General features: G+C 43.5%; 1 protein-coding gene across 6 annotated transcripts in view; it reads right to left on the bottom strand.

Annotated features, from left to right (window-relative positions):
- Nucleotides 1-21,452, bottom strand: part of LOC120931439 (flocculation protein FLO11-like) — an 86,440-nt gene that overhangs the window by 14,332 nt on the left and 50,656 nt on the right. For all 6 annotated transcript variants that reach the window (XM_040342870.1, XM_040342872.1, XM_040342871.1 and 3 more), the window contains 6 exons: nt 18,307-18,431; nt 15,358-15,416; nt 12,225-12,376; nt 8,815-8,918; nt 6,222-6,286; nt 956-1,098 (listed from right to left, as the gene is read on the bottom strand). In XM_040342870.1, the coding sequence (XP_040198804.1) occupies nt 956-1,098; nt 6,222-6,286; nt 8,815-8,918; nt 12,225-12,376; nt 15,358-15,416; nt 18,307-18,431 (648 nt within the window). The remainder of the gene's footprint in view (nt 1-955; nt 1,099-6,221; nt 6,287-8,814; nt 8,919-12,224; nt 12,377-15,357; nt 15,417-18,306; nt 18,432-21,452) is intronic.

The following is a 21,452-nucleotide window of genomic DNA, read 5'->3' as shown; positions in this document are numbered from 1 at the left end:
TCCGTGAATGGGGCTGGACGTAAGTTACGTTCACATCGACAAGGCATTGAGCGGGCGTAATTTAATTAGAAAATTTGACGTGATACTGAGCATGCGCGTGCATGCGCCGTTCAAAAAAAGCGCTATTTACGTGGGGTCATGATTAGTTTACATAAAACACTCCCCCCTGTTCCTCATTTGATTTAGGCGCGCTTACGCCGGCACATTTACGCTACGCCGCCGTAACTTTAGACGCAAGTGCTTTGTGAATACAGCACTTGCCTCTCTAAGTTGTGGCGGTGTAGCGTAACTACGATACGCTACGCCCGCCTACATTTACGCCGCCCTACGAGAATCTGGGCCTGTGTGTATGTATATATATATATATATATATATATATATATATATATATATGTATATGTTGCATTGCATTGCTGCTACTGCATCTCCTTTTTTATCATAGGCTTCCTTTGCTTGGGCATTGGAATTCTTAATGCTTTGGTCTGCTGCGACACGCTGGGAAATATTATATTCTTTTCTTGATAAATCTTCTTAACCATCTGAAAATTCTTCAATATTTTCTGGGCCATTTTCCTATTTAAAAAAATATTCAACCATCTTACCCAGGTTGGAATATCTAAAAGTTTCTGTGGATGTGTCGTGGTGCTACCACACCCTGAAAAAAATATTTTTAGTGAAAAATAATTGTATTGCTTTGTTTTCCCACTCCAATATTGTTAAAACGTGATTTTATCCAAAACCCTACATTTTTTTAAAAATTATCAAAGCACCTGACTTGGTTTAGGTCAGAAAAAAATGTGATGTGTCTAGGAATGGAATGGAAAGCACGTGTCTCTGCGCATACAAAAAAGGGTTGGTGGGATGTTTTTTAAAGCAGGTGATTGACCTAGGCAAACTGTTTTTGAGAAGTTCATTAATTTTTGTTAATGCGGATTCTGTTATATCAGTTACTTACTATTCACATTCAGGCTGGCTATACGGATTAGGCTTGCTAAACTTGAGTTCTTTTCAAGAGATTTTATGACTTGTGCACTATCCACATTTACTGCAAAGTTGCTCACATATTGAATTACTGCAGCTGCCGATACATCAACATTCCTAGAAGAAAAGACATAATAAATGAAGTGGACAAGCACAGTATCAGAATCTGAGATTACTTTTTTTTTAACTATGTGTAAAAGTTGGTAAAGAAAGCAATATTATTGATGCCTGACTGTGTAAACCAGAGTCTTTTACAAGCCAGTGCAAAACATGGCTCCGCTTTTTTTGGTTCAGCCAGCGGGCTGAACAAAAAAGACGGATTGTTTCCCCATCCAAACATTTGGAGTGGATGTGGGAATCCTCCCTGCTGTGTCATTGCATTTGGTCAGAATACACTAATCACCTCTGCGACCTATTGGCTGCCACGCTGATCGTACCAAGGTTTTCCAGTTTATCCGCATTAAAGGGGTTGTAAAGGTAAAAAAAAAAAATCCCTAAATAGCTTCCTTTACCTTATTGCAGTCCTTCACTTACCTCATCCTTCCATTTTGCTTTTAAATGTCCTTATTTCTTCTGAGAAATCCTCACTTCCTGTTCTTCTGTCTGTAACTCCACACAGTAATGCAAGGCTTTCTCCCTGGTGTGGAGAAAGCCCCTTGAGGGGGGAGGGGCGAGCAGGCAAGTCAGGACACTCTCTACTTTGCAGATAGAAAAGGGAGCTGTGTGTTAGTGGGCGTCCTGACACTCCTGCTCGCCCCCTCCCCCCTCAGGAGGCTTTCACCACACCAGGGAGAAAGCCTTGCATTACTGTGTGGAGTTACAGACAGAAGAACAGGAAGTGAGGATTTCTCAGAAGAAATAAGGACATTTAAAAGCAAAATCGAAGGATGAGGTAAGTGAAGGAGGACTGCACTAAGGTAAAGGAAGCTATTTAGGGAAAAAAAATAATTTACCTTTACAACCCCTTTGATTTTAATCCATGTATGATTAGCTTTGGGCTCGGTTCACACCTAATGCCGATGCGGCTCCCAGCAGGGGTCCTCTGTGTCCTAGTTCATCGTTTCAGGTCTGATTTCAGCCCGAATTTTGGGCTGAATTAGGACCTGAAATGGACCAAAAGATAAAAATTCGCAATAGTATGAACCCGGTCTTAGTCTTATTTTGATAATGAGATCAAAACAAGATCTACAATTGGCTAGCACAGTCTATCCTAAGTTCATTGTGAAGTGACCCCAAGGAAAGTGATAACTGACTAAGGAAATGATCTTGGGTTCTGTCCATCTCAGTGAGAGCGCCAAACCTGCAGCCAATACAGTAGGCTGCCAAGTTTTGCAAGTCGGGCTGTCTGGGATCAGTAGTCCATCAACCAGTACAAGCTGTTAAACTACTAGGCCTCCCAGGGAGGAGGACTGGAGGCCCCTGGCCTAGTAACTACGCAGTCAACTACCACCAAGTACAATCAATTACAGCCAGCAACTGGGATTATTCAGAGTGGTCCCTTTTTGTCATAATGAAGATGATGGAACGGAATCCAATAGTTTTACAGTGGAAGTTTTGTGCAGGAGGAGAGAAGTCCTGGGAGCAACAGTCTGCATGGTATTGGTGCATAGGAGGAGGAGCAATAGTCTGCATGGTGTTATGCAGGGTAAAAGACTGTAAAATGTTAGAATTACATGAGTTCTTCAAGGCTAAATCAACTTATCTATGTCCACTAAATATGATGGCAAAGCAACATGTTCTATGGGCATCCCATATCTTCCTTACCCCATCCAAGTTATATCCCCCAAATAAATAAAAACAAAACAACGCAAATGACTGTTCATTGTCTCTGAGGTGATAGATGAAGGTCTGACAGCAGGGTGGTATGGTGGATGTTAGTTACTAGTAGCAACCAACTGCTACCTCTTTCACACGGATGGACTGATCGGATGTCGGTGGGTGTCATGTCCATTGACATTCGTCGCTCCATAGAGAGCAATGAATGGTCTGATCGGATCTGCCTGAAAAACTGACAGGCAGACTTGATCGGGCCATCCATTGCTCTCTATGGAGCGGCGGATGTCAATGGACATGACACCCACCGACATCCGATCTGATCCTGTGCGCCAAAAACAGACGGATAGGAATCAGTTCTTCATCCGTCTGGCAGACCTGGTGATAGTCGGATGGAAGCAGGCAGCCCATAGAGGAAAGCGGGGCTGTGTTGGTGTCCTCTCTACATCAGCGGGGATCAGTGGAGAGAGAAACCCCTTTCTGAGCAGGCAGATCCACTGGCAGACTCCACCAGTGTGAAGGGGGCCTAAATGATTACATGACCTCTTATCTCAGCTGCGTAAGGGGCTTAGAGAGCTGGGGATGGAGACTGCAGGGGAGCTTGTCAATAGGAGTCAAAGAAAGAGCAACACCCCAGATAGCAAGGATAACTTGCCACACATTTGTGACAGCGTTAAATTGTAAGTGTGTTAACTGGCTTCCCATTTTCACTGGCAAGTTGTACACTTGCTGAGCACTTAAAACTTGAAAAGTTCTAGTTGAGACTTTTTCAATATGCAGCAAATTTGTGTGGCAAGTCTCTGTCAAGAGCAAAGTTGCACTAGTGGGGCAGATTCATAAAGCACTTACACCGTTTTTTTGGTAGATGCACGGCGTAAGTGCAGATTTGCGCCGGCGGATCGCTGCGCCTTACCCAGAGAACCATATTACGCCTTCAAATCGACTTTCTCGCCTCGGTGTAACATTTCCACGCCAGCGCGGCGTTGGTGCAGATTTACGCTGGTCGGATCTGGCGCGGCCATGGTTTTTGTGTTTTAAATATGCAAATGAGGTTTTTGGGCCGATTCATCAACTTAAGCTTGACCGGCGCAGGCTACTCCCGGTGAGCAGAGCTGAAATTTCCGGTGCAAAGTTACACCTCATAAAAGCAGGGGTAACTTTGCACCAAACTTGCAGAGGTCAGCTGGAGAGCAGCTAAAGCAGCAGCGTTACAAACGAACTGAGCAACAACACTTGCTGGACAACACATAGAGGCGGTCCCCATGTTGGGAGAGGCCCTCAATAATTACAGCCCTCTCCTCTGGGCTAAAATTGGTCATCCGCCCACCTGAGGATTCCTCATCAGCCATAACTGCCCCACCACAATGCAAAACGACCTAGCTTAGAAAAAAAAAAGCTTCAGTACATTTGCACCTGCAGGGCGGAAGTCTGGGCTGATTCATGGACTGGGCTTTGGTAGTGGGTCGGCGTAGCTCAGGGATCACGCCGGGGCGCAGTTCTGAGCATGTGCAGATTGGGGCATTTACCCCTGGATGTCACTGAGCATGTGCGGTCTAAGATGCGCCCCGGCGTGACCCCTGCGCCACGGTCGGCACTTCATTAGCATAGGGTGACTCCCAGTTGGCCTTACCCCGCCTTACGCCGTCTAAAATCCGCCCCGCTGGGGCATCGTAGACAAAAAAAGTTTCTTGAATCACCTAACTGCCTCTCCGCGCTGGACCTGTGTAGTCTAAAAATGATGCACCACGCCGGTGCAAATCTGCACCATTGTTTATGAATCTGGCCCAGTGAGTCTACAGCAATATCTCTAAGTCTAAAGCAGGGGTCTCCAAACTTTTTAAAAACAGGGCCACTTTATTGTTCTTCAGACTTTAGGAGGGCCGGATTGTGGCCAGCGGGGGCAGAAAATGTCCCGGGTCTAGCACCGGTGAGAATAAATGTGGCCACAGGATTGGTGGTCAGTAGGAGGACGAGTAGGGCTCCTATCAGTAGGAGGAATAGTATCCCATCATTGACATCAGTAGAAGAAATAGTGCCCCCCTGTTGGTGTCAGTGGAAGGAATAGTGCCTCATATTAGTTGGAGGAATAGTGCCCCAAGGGCCGCATAAAGGCTAGCAAAGGGCCACATCTGGCCCTCGGGCCGCAGTTTGGAGACCCCTGGTCTAAAGCATGAAAATTTAGCCACAGTGACCCCTGTGGTGGGATGACTATTGCACAACATACTAAACCAGAACTTACAGCAGACTTGCAGAATGTTTGCAAAGAAAGTTGATCTGGAGTCATGCAATGCAGACTTGCTGCAATTGTGCAACAAGCTTCTGAAGCCTGGCAAGTCTAGCAATAGCTTGGTAAGTCATTTTCAAACTTGTATCTCAATTGCTTTCCATCTGGGACACTGATCTTTCCAGTAAAGAGCTGTGGCAGGAGGGCGGAGAAGGGTAGATGGGCATATCAGCACAAATCTTGGCAAATGGGCAGATTGTGCTCTCATGTCTAGTATCATCAGTTTAAAATATGAATGCTAGGAGGACTCAGGTACTTCACAAAAGAAAGCAATGCAAAGCAAACAGGCTAGTTTTAACACATGGCACATGGTGCAACAGACACATATCAGGAATATGAAATGTTGAGGTAACCTTTTCTTCAAAGAATTATGTCAGGGGACATTTAGTTATATGCTTGCATAGGAAAGCCAACATGTATTTTCATTCTGACTACAGTTGGTAATTTTAATACCCTTGCAGGGTTTCTTTTTTTTTTTTTTTTTTTGCCATCTGTGTCTAATTGAGAAAATTTCTCTTTACTATCTGTCCTGTGGTTTCTCCACTCCACTTTTGTTGACAAAAAAAAACATTCCCTTCTGGGTGATCTATGTACATTGCAAGGATTATAACAACCTTTGTTGCAGATTCCTACCTTTTTGTTATTCTGAAGAAATCACTGTGTGTTTGTCTGTGCCCCTTTTCACACTGGGGCATGGGCCGCGTTAGCGGTAAAGTGCCGCTAGTTTTAGCAGCGCTTTACCGCTGTTATAGATGTGTTCCTATTGGAAATATCTCACCAAAAATGAAATTTTTGTTGCAGGGGATGCCTGAAATCTGACTTGTATCTTAGGCAGACTTGTGGGAAAGTTGGTGAGCCAATCACACAAGCAGGAAATTATGTTTCTGGGGAGTGGTGAGTACACATTCTGTGTACAGAACAACTCCATGTAGCCATATTGCATTGCATTTATAGAAAATTATAGCGGCTAAAGGAAAGCTAATTTTTAATAACATTCAATTACAATATAACTTGTATCGCAATTGTACATGCTATATTATTTTTTCTTTATTTGCTTTTTTTTTTCCCCAACAAAGTGAAGTTACCCTTTAATAATTTTCTTTCTTCTTGTTCTAGTGACAACTCAAAGAAAAAAGACAGCAATAAAAAATGTAACAGGATTTAGTATTTAAAAAAGGCTTACTTGAAGGTCACTGATGGTGGTGTTTGTAAGCTGTTGTTGTACATATTCTGCAGGTTTGGCGTTAGCTAAAAAAAAAAATCACAAGTGAGATATACTAAGACATAGTAAAAGTATTACAACACAGAAACGCTCTTTTAAATATCAGTTCGGTGCAAGCAGTTCTAAAAGCTTAAAGCGGTAGTTCACCCGCAAATTTTTTTTTAACCTAAGGCCGGGTACTAACGAGCAAACATGTACGATGAAACCGGTCCGTCGGACCGTTTTCAACGTACATGTCTGCCAGAGGGCTTCTGTACGATGGCTGTACTAACCATCGTACAGAAGTCCACGCGTAAACAATACGCGGGGCGTGTCCGCGTCGTCGCCGCGACGATGACGCGGCGATGACGCGGCGACGTGGGCGGGCCTGCCATTTAAAGGCTTCCACGCATGCGTCAAAGTCATTCGACGCATGCGAGGGACGGCGGGCGCTCGGACATGTACAGTAGGTCTGTACTGACGACCGTACATGTCCGAGCGGGCAGGATTCCAGCGGACGGTTTTAAAACATGTCCAGGAATATTTGTCTGCTGGGAAAAGGCCCGGCGGGCAAATGTTTGCTGGAATTCGGCCCGCTCGCGCCTACACACAACCAAACATGTATGCTGAAACTGGTCCGCGGACCAGTTTCAGCATACATGTTTGGTCGTGTGTACAGGGCCTTAGATTCATGCTCATTTTGTCTAGGGGAATCGGCTAGTTTTTTTTTAAAAACGAAGCAGTACTTACCGTTTTAGAGAGCGATCTTCTCCGCCGCTTCCGGGTATAGTCTTTGGGTCTGGGCGTTCCTTCTTGATCGACAGGCTTCCGACGGTCGCATCTATCACGTCACGATTTTCCGAAAGTAGTCGAACGTCGGTGCGCAGGCGCCGTATAGAGCCGCACCGACGTTTGGCTTCTTTCGGCTACTCGTGACGCGATAGATGCGACCGTCGGAAGCCTGTCGGAAGACTGTCAATCAAGAAGGAACGCCCAGATCCGAAGACCATACCCGGAAGCGGTGGAGAAGATCGCTCTCTAAAACGGTAAGTACTTTTAAAAAACTAGCCGATTCCCCTAGACAAAATGAGCATGAATCTAATCTTAAATTTTTTTTTGCGGCTGAACTAACGCTTTAAATAACTATTTTATTCAGAAGAAAACAAATACTGTTTTCATCCCCTTGTCATAAAAAAAACCCCCAAAAAAACAAACACACCACCATGAGTCCACCCTTTATAGCTATAACAGCTTCAATTCTTCTGGGAAGGCTGTCCACAAGGTTTAGGAGTGTGTCTATGGGAATGTTTTACCATTCTTCCAGAAGATCATTTGTGAGAATTGAGAACAGTTTGGGGATGGCCCCTTCCTGTTCCAACATGACATCAGTGCACAAACAAGGACCATAAAGACATGGATGAGCGAGTTTGGGGTGGAGGAACATGACTGGCCTGCACAGAGTGCTGACCTCAACCCAGGGGTGGACTGACAACTCATGGGGCCCCCAGGCAATAGAGGATTATGGGGCCCCCGGGCTTATAGATGGCCACCACGCCAGGAGGCAGTGCAGAGGTGGGGCAGCTAAAATCTCAGGATTTTCACATCAAAAGCATGTCGGTTTTGGACATATCAGGGACAGATGTAAAAAAAACACAGATTTTCACATACTGTCCCTGGTTTTACTGAGCCTGGCAACCCTGGTGGGGCCCCCTAGTGGCATGGGGCCCTCGGCCAGTGCCCAAATGCCCGAATGGTCAGTCCGCCCCTGCCTCAACCCGATAGAACACCTTTGGGATGAATTAGAGTGTAGACTGCGAGTCAGGCCTACTTGTCTAACATCAATGCCTGACCTCACAAATGTGCTTCTGGAAGAATGGTCAAACATTCCTAAACCTTGTGGACATCCTTCCCAAAAGAGTTTAATCTGTTATAGCAGCAAAGGGTGGGCCAACTCAATATTGAACCCTATGGACTTAGACTGGGATGCCAATAAAGTTCATGTGCGTGTAAAGGCAGGTGTCCCAATACTTTTAGTATTATAGTGTGTGTGTGTGTGTGTATATATAAACCCTACCACTTTTGAAGAGTAGGGTTTAAATTAAAGGAGCACATGAGTTGCCCTTGTTAATAAGAAGACAGATAGACAGATGCAACATTACATGCAAAAATATTATAGCGTGTCACATTTTGCCAAAATTACCCTCGTCTTGGCTAATAAGTCAAGCAACAGAGGCACTGTAAGGTGGCACACGGTTACAACCTTTTCGGAAACAGAATGTAGCCTAAACTATTCCAAGGGAAGTTTTTTTTTAAAAGTTTTGTACCTAGGGTACAAATATCTCTAGTTAGCCAAATACCTTACTTGGGCACTGTCATAGTGAGGCAGGGGGCGGTCTTATATCTGCAGGAGAGAAGAGGAGTAACTCAAGATCAGAGCAGACACCTCATGTGTTTTTTCTCCCCCTCGCTATTTAATCAAAGGGATGGACTGCCTTTCTTTCCTATGCCATAAAACAGAACACCTAAGATTCTGGCAATGATAATGATTACAAAATATTAGGCACACAAGACATACCAAATTCAGAAGACTATTTTGAAGGGCGTCGGCTTCCGATGAAGACATATTGGACAGACTTGACATGTAGTTTTGTATAAGTGTGAATGTCACTTGCACAACGGCTACAATGAAGCAAAGAAAAAAAATACGTAATGAATAGTATAAAAAAATGTTTTTATATATTTTCTTCTTCTTAAAGTAGATCTAAAACCTTAAAGGACAATATTTTATTTGCTAAGCACCATTTGCTATAAACAAATACCATGTTTTCTTACATAAAATACTGTTTTCACCTTGTTTTCATCCATCTCTGCACTTTTTTTGCTCTGAACCGGCTTCCTAAAAGTGACAATGGCCAACCAAGCCACTTATAATTGAATTATCTTAGAGTGGTTGTAAACCTCAAACATGAAATTTGAGAAAAGCACATACTGTATATCTGCAGTGTTTACGTATCTCTCTCCAAAGCTCTAAGTGTTTTTTCTCTCTGGTGCTTCATTCCTCTGTTATCAGCATGAGTCACTTCTGAAAATATTTCCCGACACAAGATAAATTTGTGCTGGGAGGGAGCTCTGAACAGAAATAATCTATTCACAACACAGTTCTTCTGCTGTGTGGAGGGGGGTGTGTGCCTTTACGCCAATCAGCTCTCACACAGTGTTACTGTAGTCTCTCCACCCCCTCCGCTGTGCTGCTGACAGGTGAAGAAGGATTTTTCAAACAAACAATCTGCACTTTTGAAGGGGTGTAGGCAAGAGAAGTGCACATATAAACAAGTAAAACGTATATAGTATTTGTTTCATCTCTGTGGACCATCTGAGGCTAGTCACCTCACTGGGTATATGTGAGGGTTTACAACCACTTTAAAAGGATTGTAAAGGCAGAAGTTTTTTTTTTATCCTAATGCATTCATAGAGCTTACATTCTAAAGGGAGGGGGAGGGTGGTACAAAAGGTAATAGCTGCAGAGAATTATTTGATAGGGGTGGCTCGGGGACAGTTGTTAGGCGGGTGTGGGACAGGCTTCCCTGAATAAATGAATTTTCAGGGATCTCCTAAAGGTAGACAGGGTGGGGGCTGATCTGACATACCGGGGTACTAGGAGTTCTAGATGATGGGAGAGGCTCCGGAGAAGTCCTGAAGGTGAGCATGGGAGGAGGTAACAAGGGAGCTAGAGAGCAGCAGGTCCTGGGAGGAGCAGAGGGGACAATTTGGGTGATATCTGCAGATGAGGTTGGTGATGTAGATGGGGCCGATATTGTGAATGGCAGCAGCCACGGATTGGTTAGTGAGGTGTATTAGTCAAGCAGCAGAATTCATAATAGACTGAAGGTGGGATAGCCTGCATAAGGGTAGGCCATTAAGGAGTGAGTTGCAGTAGTCAAGGTGGGAAATAATCAAGGAATAAATAAGTTGCTTTGTGGTGTGTTTAGTCAGGAAGGGTCGAATTCTAGAGATGTTGGAGGTTAAGGCGGTGATTGGATTTGGGGGCTGAAGGAGAGGTCCGAGTCAGGGATTACACTCAACACCTTGGCATGTGTGGAGGGACCAATGGTTGTGTTGTTGATATTAATGTTGAAGTCACGGGGGGGACCGTGAGAGAGGAAACATAACAAACTCAGTTTTAGAAAGAATGAGTTTGAGGAAGTGGTGTGACATCCATATCATATTATATATCATTTATATATATATATATATATATATATATATATATATATATATATATATATATATATATATTATATAATATCATATATCATCATCATATATATTGTTATATTATATGAAATTATGCATGCATGACATCTGTAGTGTCATGCTTGATGTGTCATATTGCATTATACATTTACTATGTAATGTAACAATCAGAAAGTGTACCCAAGGTCTAAAATAAGAATATATAGGCTCGGATTCACATAGCACTTACGCCGACGTATCTCGAGATACGCCGCGTAAGTCTATCTATGCGCCGTCGTATCTATGCGCCTGACTCTGAAAGCAAGATACGCCTGAAACTAGACTTCATCCGGCCGACGTAAGTTTCCTACGCCGTCGTATCGTTGGCGCATATTTACGCTGGCCGCAAGGGGCGCTCCCATTGATTTACGATTCGAATATGCAAATGAGTGAGATACGCCGATTCACAAAGGTACTTGCGCCCGGCGCATTAATATACACGGTTTACGCCAGTCATACGTCCGGCGTAAAGTTAAGCCTCATAAAGCAGGTGTAAGTCAGCAGCATCATTGCAAATGGCTGCACCAGGGAACACAGCCGTCGTATTTTCCGTTGTTTACGTAGTAGTACGTGAATAGGGCTGGCCGTAGGTTACGTCCACATTGTAGGTAGTGATTCGACGTATCTTAGGCGTTCGTTCCGACGTGATTCTGAGCATGCGCACTGGGATACGTCCATGAGCCAGCGCATGCGCCGTTCGTTATTCATCATTTACATGGGGTCACGCCTCATTAGGATGGCTAACGCCCACTGCCACTTACGAAGAGTTACGCCGAGGGAACCCAGGTAAGATTTGGGAGCAAGTGCTTTGTGAATACTGTGCTTGCCGCTCTGTGCTACGTCGGCGTAGCGTATATTCGATACGCTATGCCGGCATAACTATGCGCCGCTGTATGTGAATCCAGGCCATAATCTGTAAAAATTCTGAAAAATTGATAGTGCAGGTTTGGATATTCCAAGTATTTCCCCAATGTTCTGTTGATATTACAGAGATAATATTGGCAGCATGTTACAAAGGCTATAAGGACCTCGACATGCAAGCACTAGACAGCAGACTACTACTGTATAAGCTTGGTAAGACAAATCTTTAGAGGTCTTGACCCATTCCACAAAATGTGGGTACTATGGAGGAACCCGTAAAGAAAAGCTGGTGATTTTTATAATTTCCCCATTTTTTTTTCTATAAATTGCCCAACATGTTGGCCATTCTAGGGTCGTAGATGCTGTAATGTTTTTCGCCTAAAGCTTTATTTATTGTAGTGTTTATGGGCAGTAATTACTTGCAGGTAAAGCTGAACTTTGGGATAAGCAAATATTATGTAAAGCCTTGTGTATTCTTACTTAAATCTTGGTGTGCTTTGTGTATTTCTTCCAGATCTGTGCTATAAATTGAGTGAAACTTACCTTTACAGGATCTTCCTATACTTTTTTGCAGGCAGCCTTTAGTGAATGGTGTCTGATGGGTCACTTCCCACAGATCTGCTCTCTGCACCGGCTATATACAGTGATAATGTCACTGCTATCTTTACAAATTAATATCTGGGATTGCAAATGTATTTGGTGTACAGAAAGTTAATTTATATTCTTTGTGGCTATTGAGAAATATTTAAATAAAATGTTTGAGCCCAGAGTTCACCTTATTTGTTTTATACAATACGTGCTATTACTGTATTACGCATTTCCATGTCTCACCTGTGGAGTCCAGGGAAAAGAGGTCCAAAACAATACCCCTGTTGCTGAAAGCCTTCCTGTTATTTATAATGCGCTTGACAACTGAAGCCTTGTCTATTGGGGTATTTAGGAAGTACAGGTCCACATATGCAGTTACAGGGAGCGGATCATTGCTGTAAGGGAAAGAGTGTTAAATGTTATAGAAAAAAGGTAACGACTGGTAGAAAGCACAGGGAAAAATAAGGATTGGATGTACTAGACTGTGTCTGCGTCAGTATATGAGGACAACATGGTAGAAAAAAATGGTATTGTATACAGTGGAACCTCAGTTTAAGCGTAACTTGGTTTTGATTTGCGAGCAACCTTTTTTTTTTAAATTCTGACTTGGTTTCGCAAGACGAGCAGAATTCAAGCTAAATAGGCCTGCAGTACCTCATTTAGCCTGAGGTACGGGGGCGCAGAAGCCGAGCAGAGCCGAAAATAGGCCTGCAGTACCTAATTTGGCCTGAGGTACGGGGGCGCAGGAAACGAGAAAAGCCGAACATTGGCCTGCAGTACCTCATTTGGCCTGAGGTACAGGGGCGCAAGAAACGAGCCAAAGTGTCCTCGGGCCTTTTCGGCCATTTTTGGCGCTCTCTGGCACCCCCCCACCTCTGGCCGCATTCGGTATTGCATCCCATTAAAGTTAATGTGGAACAAATTATTTTAGTTTCTATTGACTTCAATGGGAAAACTCACTTTGATATGCAAGTACTTTGGATTCCGAGCATACTCGAATGGAATGGATTATGCTCGTAATCTGAGGTTCAACTGTACAAAAAAAAATGACTAAAGAGTCTAGAACACCACCACAAATAATAGGTGGTGGGATTTGTAGCTTCTCAATAAATTATAAGAAATGCTGGCTTTAGAGGAGATTGGTATAGACATGTATGCTTTAGACCAGGGGTCTCCAAACTTTACAAAGGACCAGTTTACTGTTAGGCCCCATACACACGAGAGGATCCATCCGCTGAAAAATCTCAGCGGATCGGTTTCAGCGGATAGATCCCCTGGTGTGTACGTTCCAGCGGATATTTATCCGCGGAGATTTCCGATTTCCAGCAGATAAAAATTTGTAGACATGCTAACAAATCTATCTGCTGGAATCGGCTCCAGCGGATCGATCCGGTGGTCTGTACAGACTCACCGGATCAATCCGTCCGAACCCGTCCCTCGCATGCGTCGTAATGATTCGACGCATGCGTAGATATCCTTATACGACAGCGTCGCGCACGTCGCCGCGTCATCATCGTGGCGACGGCGCGACAAATCACCGCGATGGGAATTCGGCGCGGATTTTGATCCGATGGTGTGTACACTCCATCGGATAAAAATCCTCAGAGGATTTATCCGCGGATACGGTCCGGCGGACCGTATCCGCGGATCAATCCTATCGTGTGTACCAGGCCTTATTTAGATTTTTGGCGGGCCAGTGGAAGTAGACAATGTCTGCGCTTAGTAGGAGGAGTACTAGTGTCCCATTGTTGGTGACAGTGGGAGAAATAGAGTTCCAACATTTACAGTATATCAGTGGGGGGAATGATGAACTCTCATTGGTGCCAGTGGGAGGAAAAATGCCCCATTTTTGGTGTCAGTGGGAGGAATAATTATCTGATGGTTAAAAAACTGATAGAAAAAAACGATCGTCTGTGGGCACGTCCATCGGTTAAAAATCCACGCATGCTCAGGATCAAGTCGACGCATGCTCGGAAGCATTGAACTTCATTTTTCTCAGCACGTCGTTGTGTTTTACGTCACCGCGTTCTGACATAATCGTTTTTTTAACTGATGGTGTGTAGGCAAGACTGATGAAAGTCAGCTTCATCAGATATCTGATGAAAAAATCCATCAGACCGTTTTCATCGGATGAATCGATCGTGTGTACAGCAATATGGTTATATTTAACCACTCGGCACTGCGCCGCTTTAACTGACAATTGCGTGGTCGTGCGACGTGGCTCCCAAACAAAATTGGCGTCCTTTTTTTTTCCACAAATAGAGCTTTCTTTTGGTGGTATTTGATCACCTCTGCGGTTTTTATTTTTTGCGCTATAAACAAAAATAGAGCGACAATTCTGAAAAAAATGCAATATTTACTTTTTGCTATAATAAATATCCCCCAAAAATATATAAAAATTATTTTTTTTCCTCAGTTTAGGCCGATACGTATTCTACCTATTTTTGGTAAAAAAATTGCAATAAGCATTTATCGATTGGTTTGCGCAAAATTTATAGCGTTTACAAAATAGGGGATAGTTTTATTGCATTTTTATAAAAAAAAATGTTTTACTACTAATGGCGGCGATCAGCTTTTTTTTTCCTGACTGCGACATTATGGCGGACACATCGGACAATTTTGACACATTTTTGGGACCATTGTCATTTTCACAGCAAAAAATGCATTAAAAATGCATTGTTTACTGTGAAAATGACAATTGCAGTTTGGGAGTTAACCACTAGGGGGCGCTGAAGGGGTTAAGTGTGACCTCATCTGTGTTTCGAACTGTAGGGGGGCGGGGCTGGACGTGTGACATCATTGATCGTGCTTCCCTATATTAGGGAACACACGATCAATGACAGCGCCACAGTGAAGAACGGGGAAGCTGTGTTTACACACAGCTCTCCCCGTTCTTCAGCTCCGGGGACCGATCGCGGGACTCCAGCGGCGATCGGGTCCGGTGGTCCCACGGCCGCGCTCACGGAGCTTCGGACCGGGTCGCAGGCGCACGCCCGCGACCCACGGCTGGGCACTTAAAGAGGACGTACAGGTACGTGCTTGTGCCCAGCCGTGCCATTCTGACGACGTATATCTGCAGGAGGCGGTCCTTAAGTGGTTAATGAAGGTACAACATTTAGCAACTTATTGCTACACTTAGAGGTGCCTCTCTTCTCTTTTATACCCTGTAAAAAAATGCTTTGATATACAAGTGCTTTGGATTACAAGCATGTTTCTGGAACTAATTGTGCTCACAATCCAAGGTTTTGCTGAATACATTTTATACAAAAAAAGTGACATTTTTTACATACAAATCAAATGCAACATGCAAATCAATTTGGTAAAGAAATACCTCTGAGTTAATTAAAAAGGAGTTTTAAAAAAAATTTCTCCTTACGTGAATGTGTTTACAACGGGTCCCACATCCTCAGGTAGCTGCCCAAATATTTCTCTGAACTGTAAAGTAAAATGAGAGGAGAGATGGAGTCAAATAACTGATATTTCCTGCATATTAGAAAATATACAGCAGAGGGGAGATCTAACACAAGGAGCACTTAGGGTTACAACAATAAGATAGGACAAAGTCTGGTTAAAGTCCAGTGGCAGACACTAAGACCTCTTTCACATTGAGGCGTGGAGCCGCGGTGACGGTATAGCTGCGCTATTTGTAGCGCAGCTATACCGTCGTATTTACCGCGATATTCGGGCGCTAGCGGTGAGGTTTTAACCCCCGCTAGCGGCCGAAAAATTACCTCGTATTACCGCGCTTTCCCATTGATTTCAATGGGAAGGCGCGGTATAGGAGCGGTGAACACACCTCAATGTGAAAGGGGCCTTAGGGTTACAACAATAAGATAGGACAAAGTCTGGTTAAAGTCCAGTGGCAGACACTTCTGCTATCACTATGCACACATGTATAAAAAGAGGACAAAACCTGCGAGTGGCATAAAAGTATAGTAAACAAATAAAACTGCACATTTGCCCCCATGGAAAGCAGCTTTGACCGGGGGTACTTGCCAAAGAGGAGGAGCCTAGAGTGCAAGCATATTTGTTGTTTTAATTTAAAAAAATTAGGCTTTAACCACTTGCTTACTGGACACATATACCCCCTTCCTGCCCAGGCAAAATTTCAGCTTTCGGCACTGTCACGCTTTAAATGAAAATTGGGCGGTCGTGTGACGTGGCTACCAAACAAAATGTTCGTTCTTTTTTTTTACCACAAATAGAGTTTTCTTTTGGTGGTATTTGATCACCTCTGCGGTTTTTATTTTTTGCGCTATAAACAGAAAAAGAGTGATACTTTTGAAAAAATATATATTTTTTACTTTTTGCTATAATAAATATCCCAATTTTTTTTTTCTCAGTTTAGGTCGATATGTATTCTTCTACATATTTTTGGTAAAAAAAAAATCACAATAAGCGTATAGTGATTGGTTTGCGCAAAAGTTACAGCGTCTACAAAATAGGGGATAGAATTCTGACATTTTTTTTATTATTATTTTTTTTTTTACTAGTAATGGCGGTTATCTGCAATTTTTGTCAGGACTGCGATATTGCGGCGGACACATTGACACATTTTTGGGATCATTCACATTTATACAGCGAACAGTGCTATAAATATGCACTGATTACTGTATAAATGTGACTGGCAGGGAAGGGGTTAACACTAGGGGGCGAGGAAGGACCATCCAAGGTTTTTCTGACGGAAAATCCGATCGTGTGTACGCGGCATTAGGTTGGACTTGGTTGGACTTGTGTCTTTTTTCAACCTTGCCTACTGTGTAACTATGTAAGCCTCAATATATATGACAAATTTTGTTTTTGAGTTTAATACTTATTTTACTAAACCTGTACACACGGTCGTTTTTCGGCATGAAAAAAAAACGACATTTTTAAAAACATAATTTAAAATGATCGTGTGTGGGCTTCACATAGTTTTTCAGGTTCTGAAAAACGCCAATTTTTTTTTCGAACATGCTGCATTTTTTAACGTCGTTTTAAAAAATGTCGTTTTTCGGGTTGTAAAAAATTATCGTGTGTGGGCTAAAACAAAGTTTTAAACCCACGCATGCTCAGAAGCAAGTTATGAGACGGGAGCGCTCGTTCTGGTAAAACTATCATTCATAATGGAGTAAGCACATTCATCAGTAACAGACAAAAAGCGTGAATCGTCTTTTACTAACAAGGAATCAGCTAAAAGCAGCCCAAAGGCGAATAGAACTTCCCCTTTCTGAGTGCCGTCGTGCGTGTTGTGCGTCACCGCGCTTTGTTCATCATTTTTCAAAAACGATGGTGTGTCGGCAATGTCATTTTTAATGATGAAGTTGGAAAAACGTTTTTTTTTTTTCATGCTGAAAAACGACCGTGTGTATGCGGCATAAGCCTCAGGAAAACAGCTTACTGTCATGTCAATACTATTATTATCTATTATTATCATAATGATAAATACAGAACTATCAAAGCAATGCTAGTAATAAAAAGAAAGTGATAAAAGATCGGTGCACATGTATTATGCTCCCGGATTATACAAGCGGTTTGATTTTGCCCGGGCGATAACTCTTTAAAGCGGAGTTCCACCCAAAAATGGAACTTCCGCTTATCCCACTCCTCACCCCCTTACATGCCACATTTGGCATGTAATTTTTTTTGGGGGGGAGTGGGGGCTTCAGGAGAAGGGGACTTCCTGTCCCACTTCCTCCTTCCGCCGAGGGGCTGGAAAGGCGATTAGCTTAATCGCCTTTTCACAGCCCCTCCCTGTAGGCGAGCGCCTGTCCAATCGGACGGCGCCACGCCGCTCGCGCATGCGCAGTGGGTGGCCGGCCGTGAAGCCGAAAGCTGTCACGGCCGGGTGCCCACAGTGACAATGAAGACACTGGCCGGGGGGGGGGGGGGAGAGGAGCGGAGCCCCAGCCGGCGCGTCGCTGGAACGCTGGAGCAGGTAAGTGTCTGTTTATTAAAAGCCAGCAGCTACACTTTTTGTAGCTGCTGACTTTTAATAAACATAAATATTGGCTGGAACTCCCCTTTAAGACAAATCTCGCTTTTCTGTAACCAATTGTACCGGAGTCTGTTGTCCTTGTATTCATTACTATGTTTTCTATATGCTTATAAATAAAAGATAAAAAAAAAGGGGATTGGCGGACATGGCAGGGAATAGCACCCCTGGCACTAGGAAGAGGGATCTTGGAGAAGGAGTAATTGCCATGTGGGAGGTAAGCAATGGCAACTCATTAAAGGACTTCTGCTAATCATCTATCTTATTACTGGAATTTCAAAGAGATGTAAGAAGCCAGGATGTGACTGAATTTATTATCGCTAAAAAATGAAAAAAATAATAATATCTTACAGAGTTTCTAATGGCTGCAGAATTGGTCTGAAAAGCATTGCTGGATTTCACAGTCAGGTCCGATGATGGAGATAGGTTCAGAATTCTCAGAGACAGGCTCATATTATTAAAGGTCAGATTCTTTCCTGGAATGGTAGAATTAAAAGCAATAACTCTATAAAAATAAATAATAGACTTTTTTAATTAATTGATTCACTGTTGAGACTACATTTCATTGTTGGTATGTAAGATGACTAATAGAAGAATAATAAAAAAAAAAATAATAAAAGAAGAATAATAAAACTTTTCTGTGAAGTATCTTTGTAAAAACATTCAAACATTTCCCCCTACCAATGTCTTAGATCAGCGGTCGCCAACTATTGGTCCGTAGACCACTGATTGTCTACAAGAAACTTTTGGTGGTCCCCTGGGGTTCTGCAGCAAATTAACATTGTGGCAGATGTATACCGCTTAATATTGATACCAGTGTTGTTCTCAATGGATGCTGACATTCAATACTGGCAGTGCGCATTGATGCCTGATACCTCCTCTGTAGTTCCGGTTCCTGTGAACTCAGAGGGAGGTGCCAGGAGTAGTGCAGAGAGCCGGAGGTGAAGGAGGGGACATCCTATGACAGCGCTGATCACAGACTGTGGAAGGGCACATGGCTGGATAAGGAGGGAAGATCCTATTTGTCTCAATTTTTTTTACAATGCAGGGCACCACATCAATTCTTATGTGAATTAGACATGTGCACACTGAAATAATTTGTTTCGGAATTTCGTTTTTGTTCGAAAAATGTATTTAGTTATTAAGGTTGAATCTGTCACTTGAAGGCTTATGTAGCTAGATTCATAAAGAGTTAGGCCGGCGTATCAGTATATACGCCGACCTAACTCGGAATCTGCGCCGTCCTAAGTTTAAGTGTATTCTCAAACAGAGATACACTTAAACCTATCTAAGATACGACGGCTTGCGCCGTCGTATCTTAGGGTGCAATATTTAGGCTGGCCGCTAGGTGGCGCTTCCATTGAGTTCGGCGTAGAATATGTAAATCACTAGATACGCCTATTCACGAATGTACACTTGCCCGTCGCAGTAAAGATACACCGTTTACGTAAGGCATTTTCAGGCGTCAAGTTAATCCATCAAATAGCTGGACTAGTAAGGTTAAGTATGGCCGTCGTTCCCGCGTCGAAATTTGAAAATGTTACGTCGTTTGCGTAGGTCGTCCGTGAATAGGGCTGGACGTAATTTACGTCCACGTTGAAACCAATACGTTCTTGCGGCGAACTTTGCCGCAATGCACACTGGGATATGTACAAGGACGGCGCATGCGCCGTTCATAAAAAAACGTCAATCACGTCAGGTCAACCCCCATTAACATAAAACACGCCCCCTCAGCCTAATTTTAATTAGGCGCGCTTACGCCGGCCACATTTACGCTACGCCGCCATAACTTAGCAGGCAAGTACTTTGTGAATACAGTACTTGCCTAGCTAACTTACGGTGGCGTAGTGTAAATACGCTATGCCGCCGCAAAGATGCGCGCCCCTAGCTGAATCCAACTAATGGTGTCTGTCGGATGTTCTAAGGCCCCGTACACACGAGAGGATCTATCCGCTGGAATTTATCTGCGGATCAGTTCCAGCGGATAGATCCGCTGGTGTGTACAACCCAGCGGATATTTTTCCGCTGATTTTTTTCAGGCCGACCGATTTCCAGCGGATAAAAATTTCTTAGCATGCTAAGAAATCTATCCGCTGGAATCGGCTCCAGCGGATCGATCCGCTGGTCTGTACAGACTCACCGGATCGATCCGTCCGAACCCATCCCTCGCATGCGTCGTAATGATTCGACGCATGAGTGGAATTCTTTATATGACAGCGTTGCGCACGTCGCCGCGTCATCATCGCGGCGACGGCGCGACATGTCATCGCGATGGGAATTCGGCGCGGATTTCGATCCGATGGTGTGTACACTCCATCGGATCAAAATCCTTAGAGGATTTATCCGCGGAAACGGTCCGGAGGACCGTATCCGCGGATAAATCCTCTCGTGTGTACCCGGCCTATGAAGATTCGATGAAGCAGCTAAACTGTACTGTATTTCTCTCTATGTCGAATCTTTTCTCTCTAGGTCAAACCTTTTCTCTCTATGTCAAATCTTTTCTCTCTATGTAGAATAACCTTGGACTAATAGTTGGGTTAGGCACATTCAACCGCAGGTTCGATAGACACAGATCTCTATTGTCACCATCATGTCGAATCTCCTATCTATATCGAATTGTTGTCACAACAAAACGAAAATAAAGCATTTTTTATGTTGGCATTTCGTTTTTTATTCTCAAAGAAGAAGAGCCTGTGTTACTATCAACAACTCAGAATTTTCTCCCTTTAACTTCTTGTAATGTGTGTTCATTCACAATCTATCAAGAATCAGATCTGTTGCTATAAGAACAATAACATTATTTCTGAACCTTTTAAATTTGGTCTCACATGTATAATCTCTGATTTACCAAACGCTATGTCATTTATGACCTACACCAGATGTGCCCAACCAGTGGCCCGGGGGCCACATGTGGCCTGCGGATCCCTCTGATGTGGCCCATGACCTCCTACACTAGGATGGAATAAAATAGAATACTCGTTATTTAACCACTTCCATACCAGGCACTTACGCACCACCTTCCCGCCCAAGCCAATTTTCAGCTTTCACCACTGTCGCACTTTGAATGGCAATTGCGCGGTCGTGCGACGTGGCTCCCAAACAAAATTGGCGTCCTTTTTTTCCCACCAATAGAGCTTTCTTTTGGTGGTATTTGATCACCTCTGCGATTTTTTTTTTTGCGCAACAACTAAAAAAAGACTGAAAATTTAGAAAAAAAATGACGTTTTTATTTTTTTCTGTTAATTTTTTTGTAAATAAGTAAGTTTTCTCTTTCAATTACGGGCACTGATATGGCGGCACTGATGGGCACAGATGAGATGGCACTGATGGACATCGATGAGGTGGTACTGACGGGCACAGATGAGGTGGCACTGATTGGTGGCGCTGGTATGCGGCACTGATGGGCACTCATAGGCGCAACTCATGGGCACATATAGGCGGCACTGATGGGCACACATAGGCAGCACTGATGGGCACACATAGGCGGCACTGATGGG

The sequence above is a fragment of the Rana temporaria genome, chromosome 3 (genome assembly GCF_905171775.1).
Source record: "Rana temporaria chromosome 3, aRanTem1.1, whole genome shotgun sequence".
NCBI lineage: Eukaryota > Metazoa > Chordata > Amphibia > Anura > Ranidae > Rana > Rana temporaria.
Note: the sequence above shows the minus strand (reverse complement) of the source record. Positions and strands in the feature narration are given on the sequence as shown.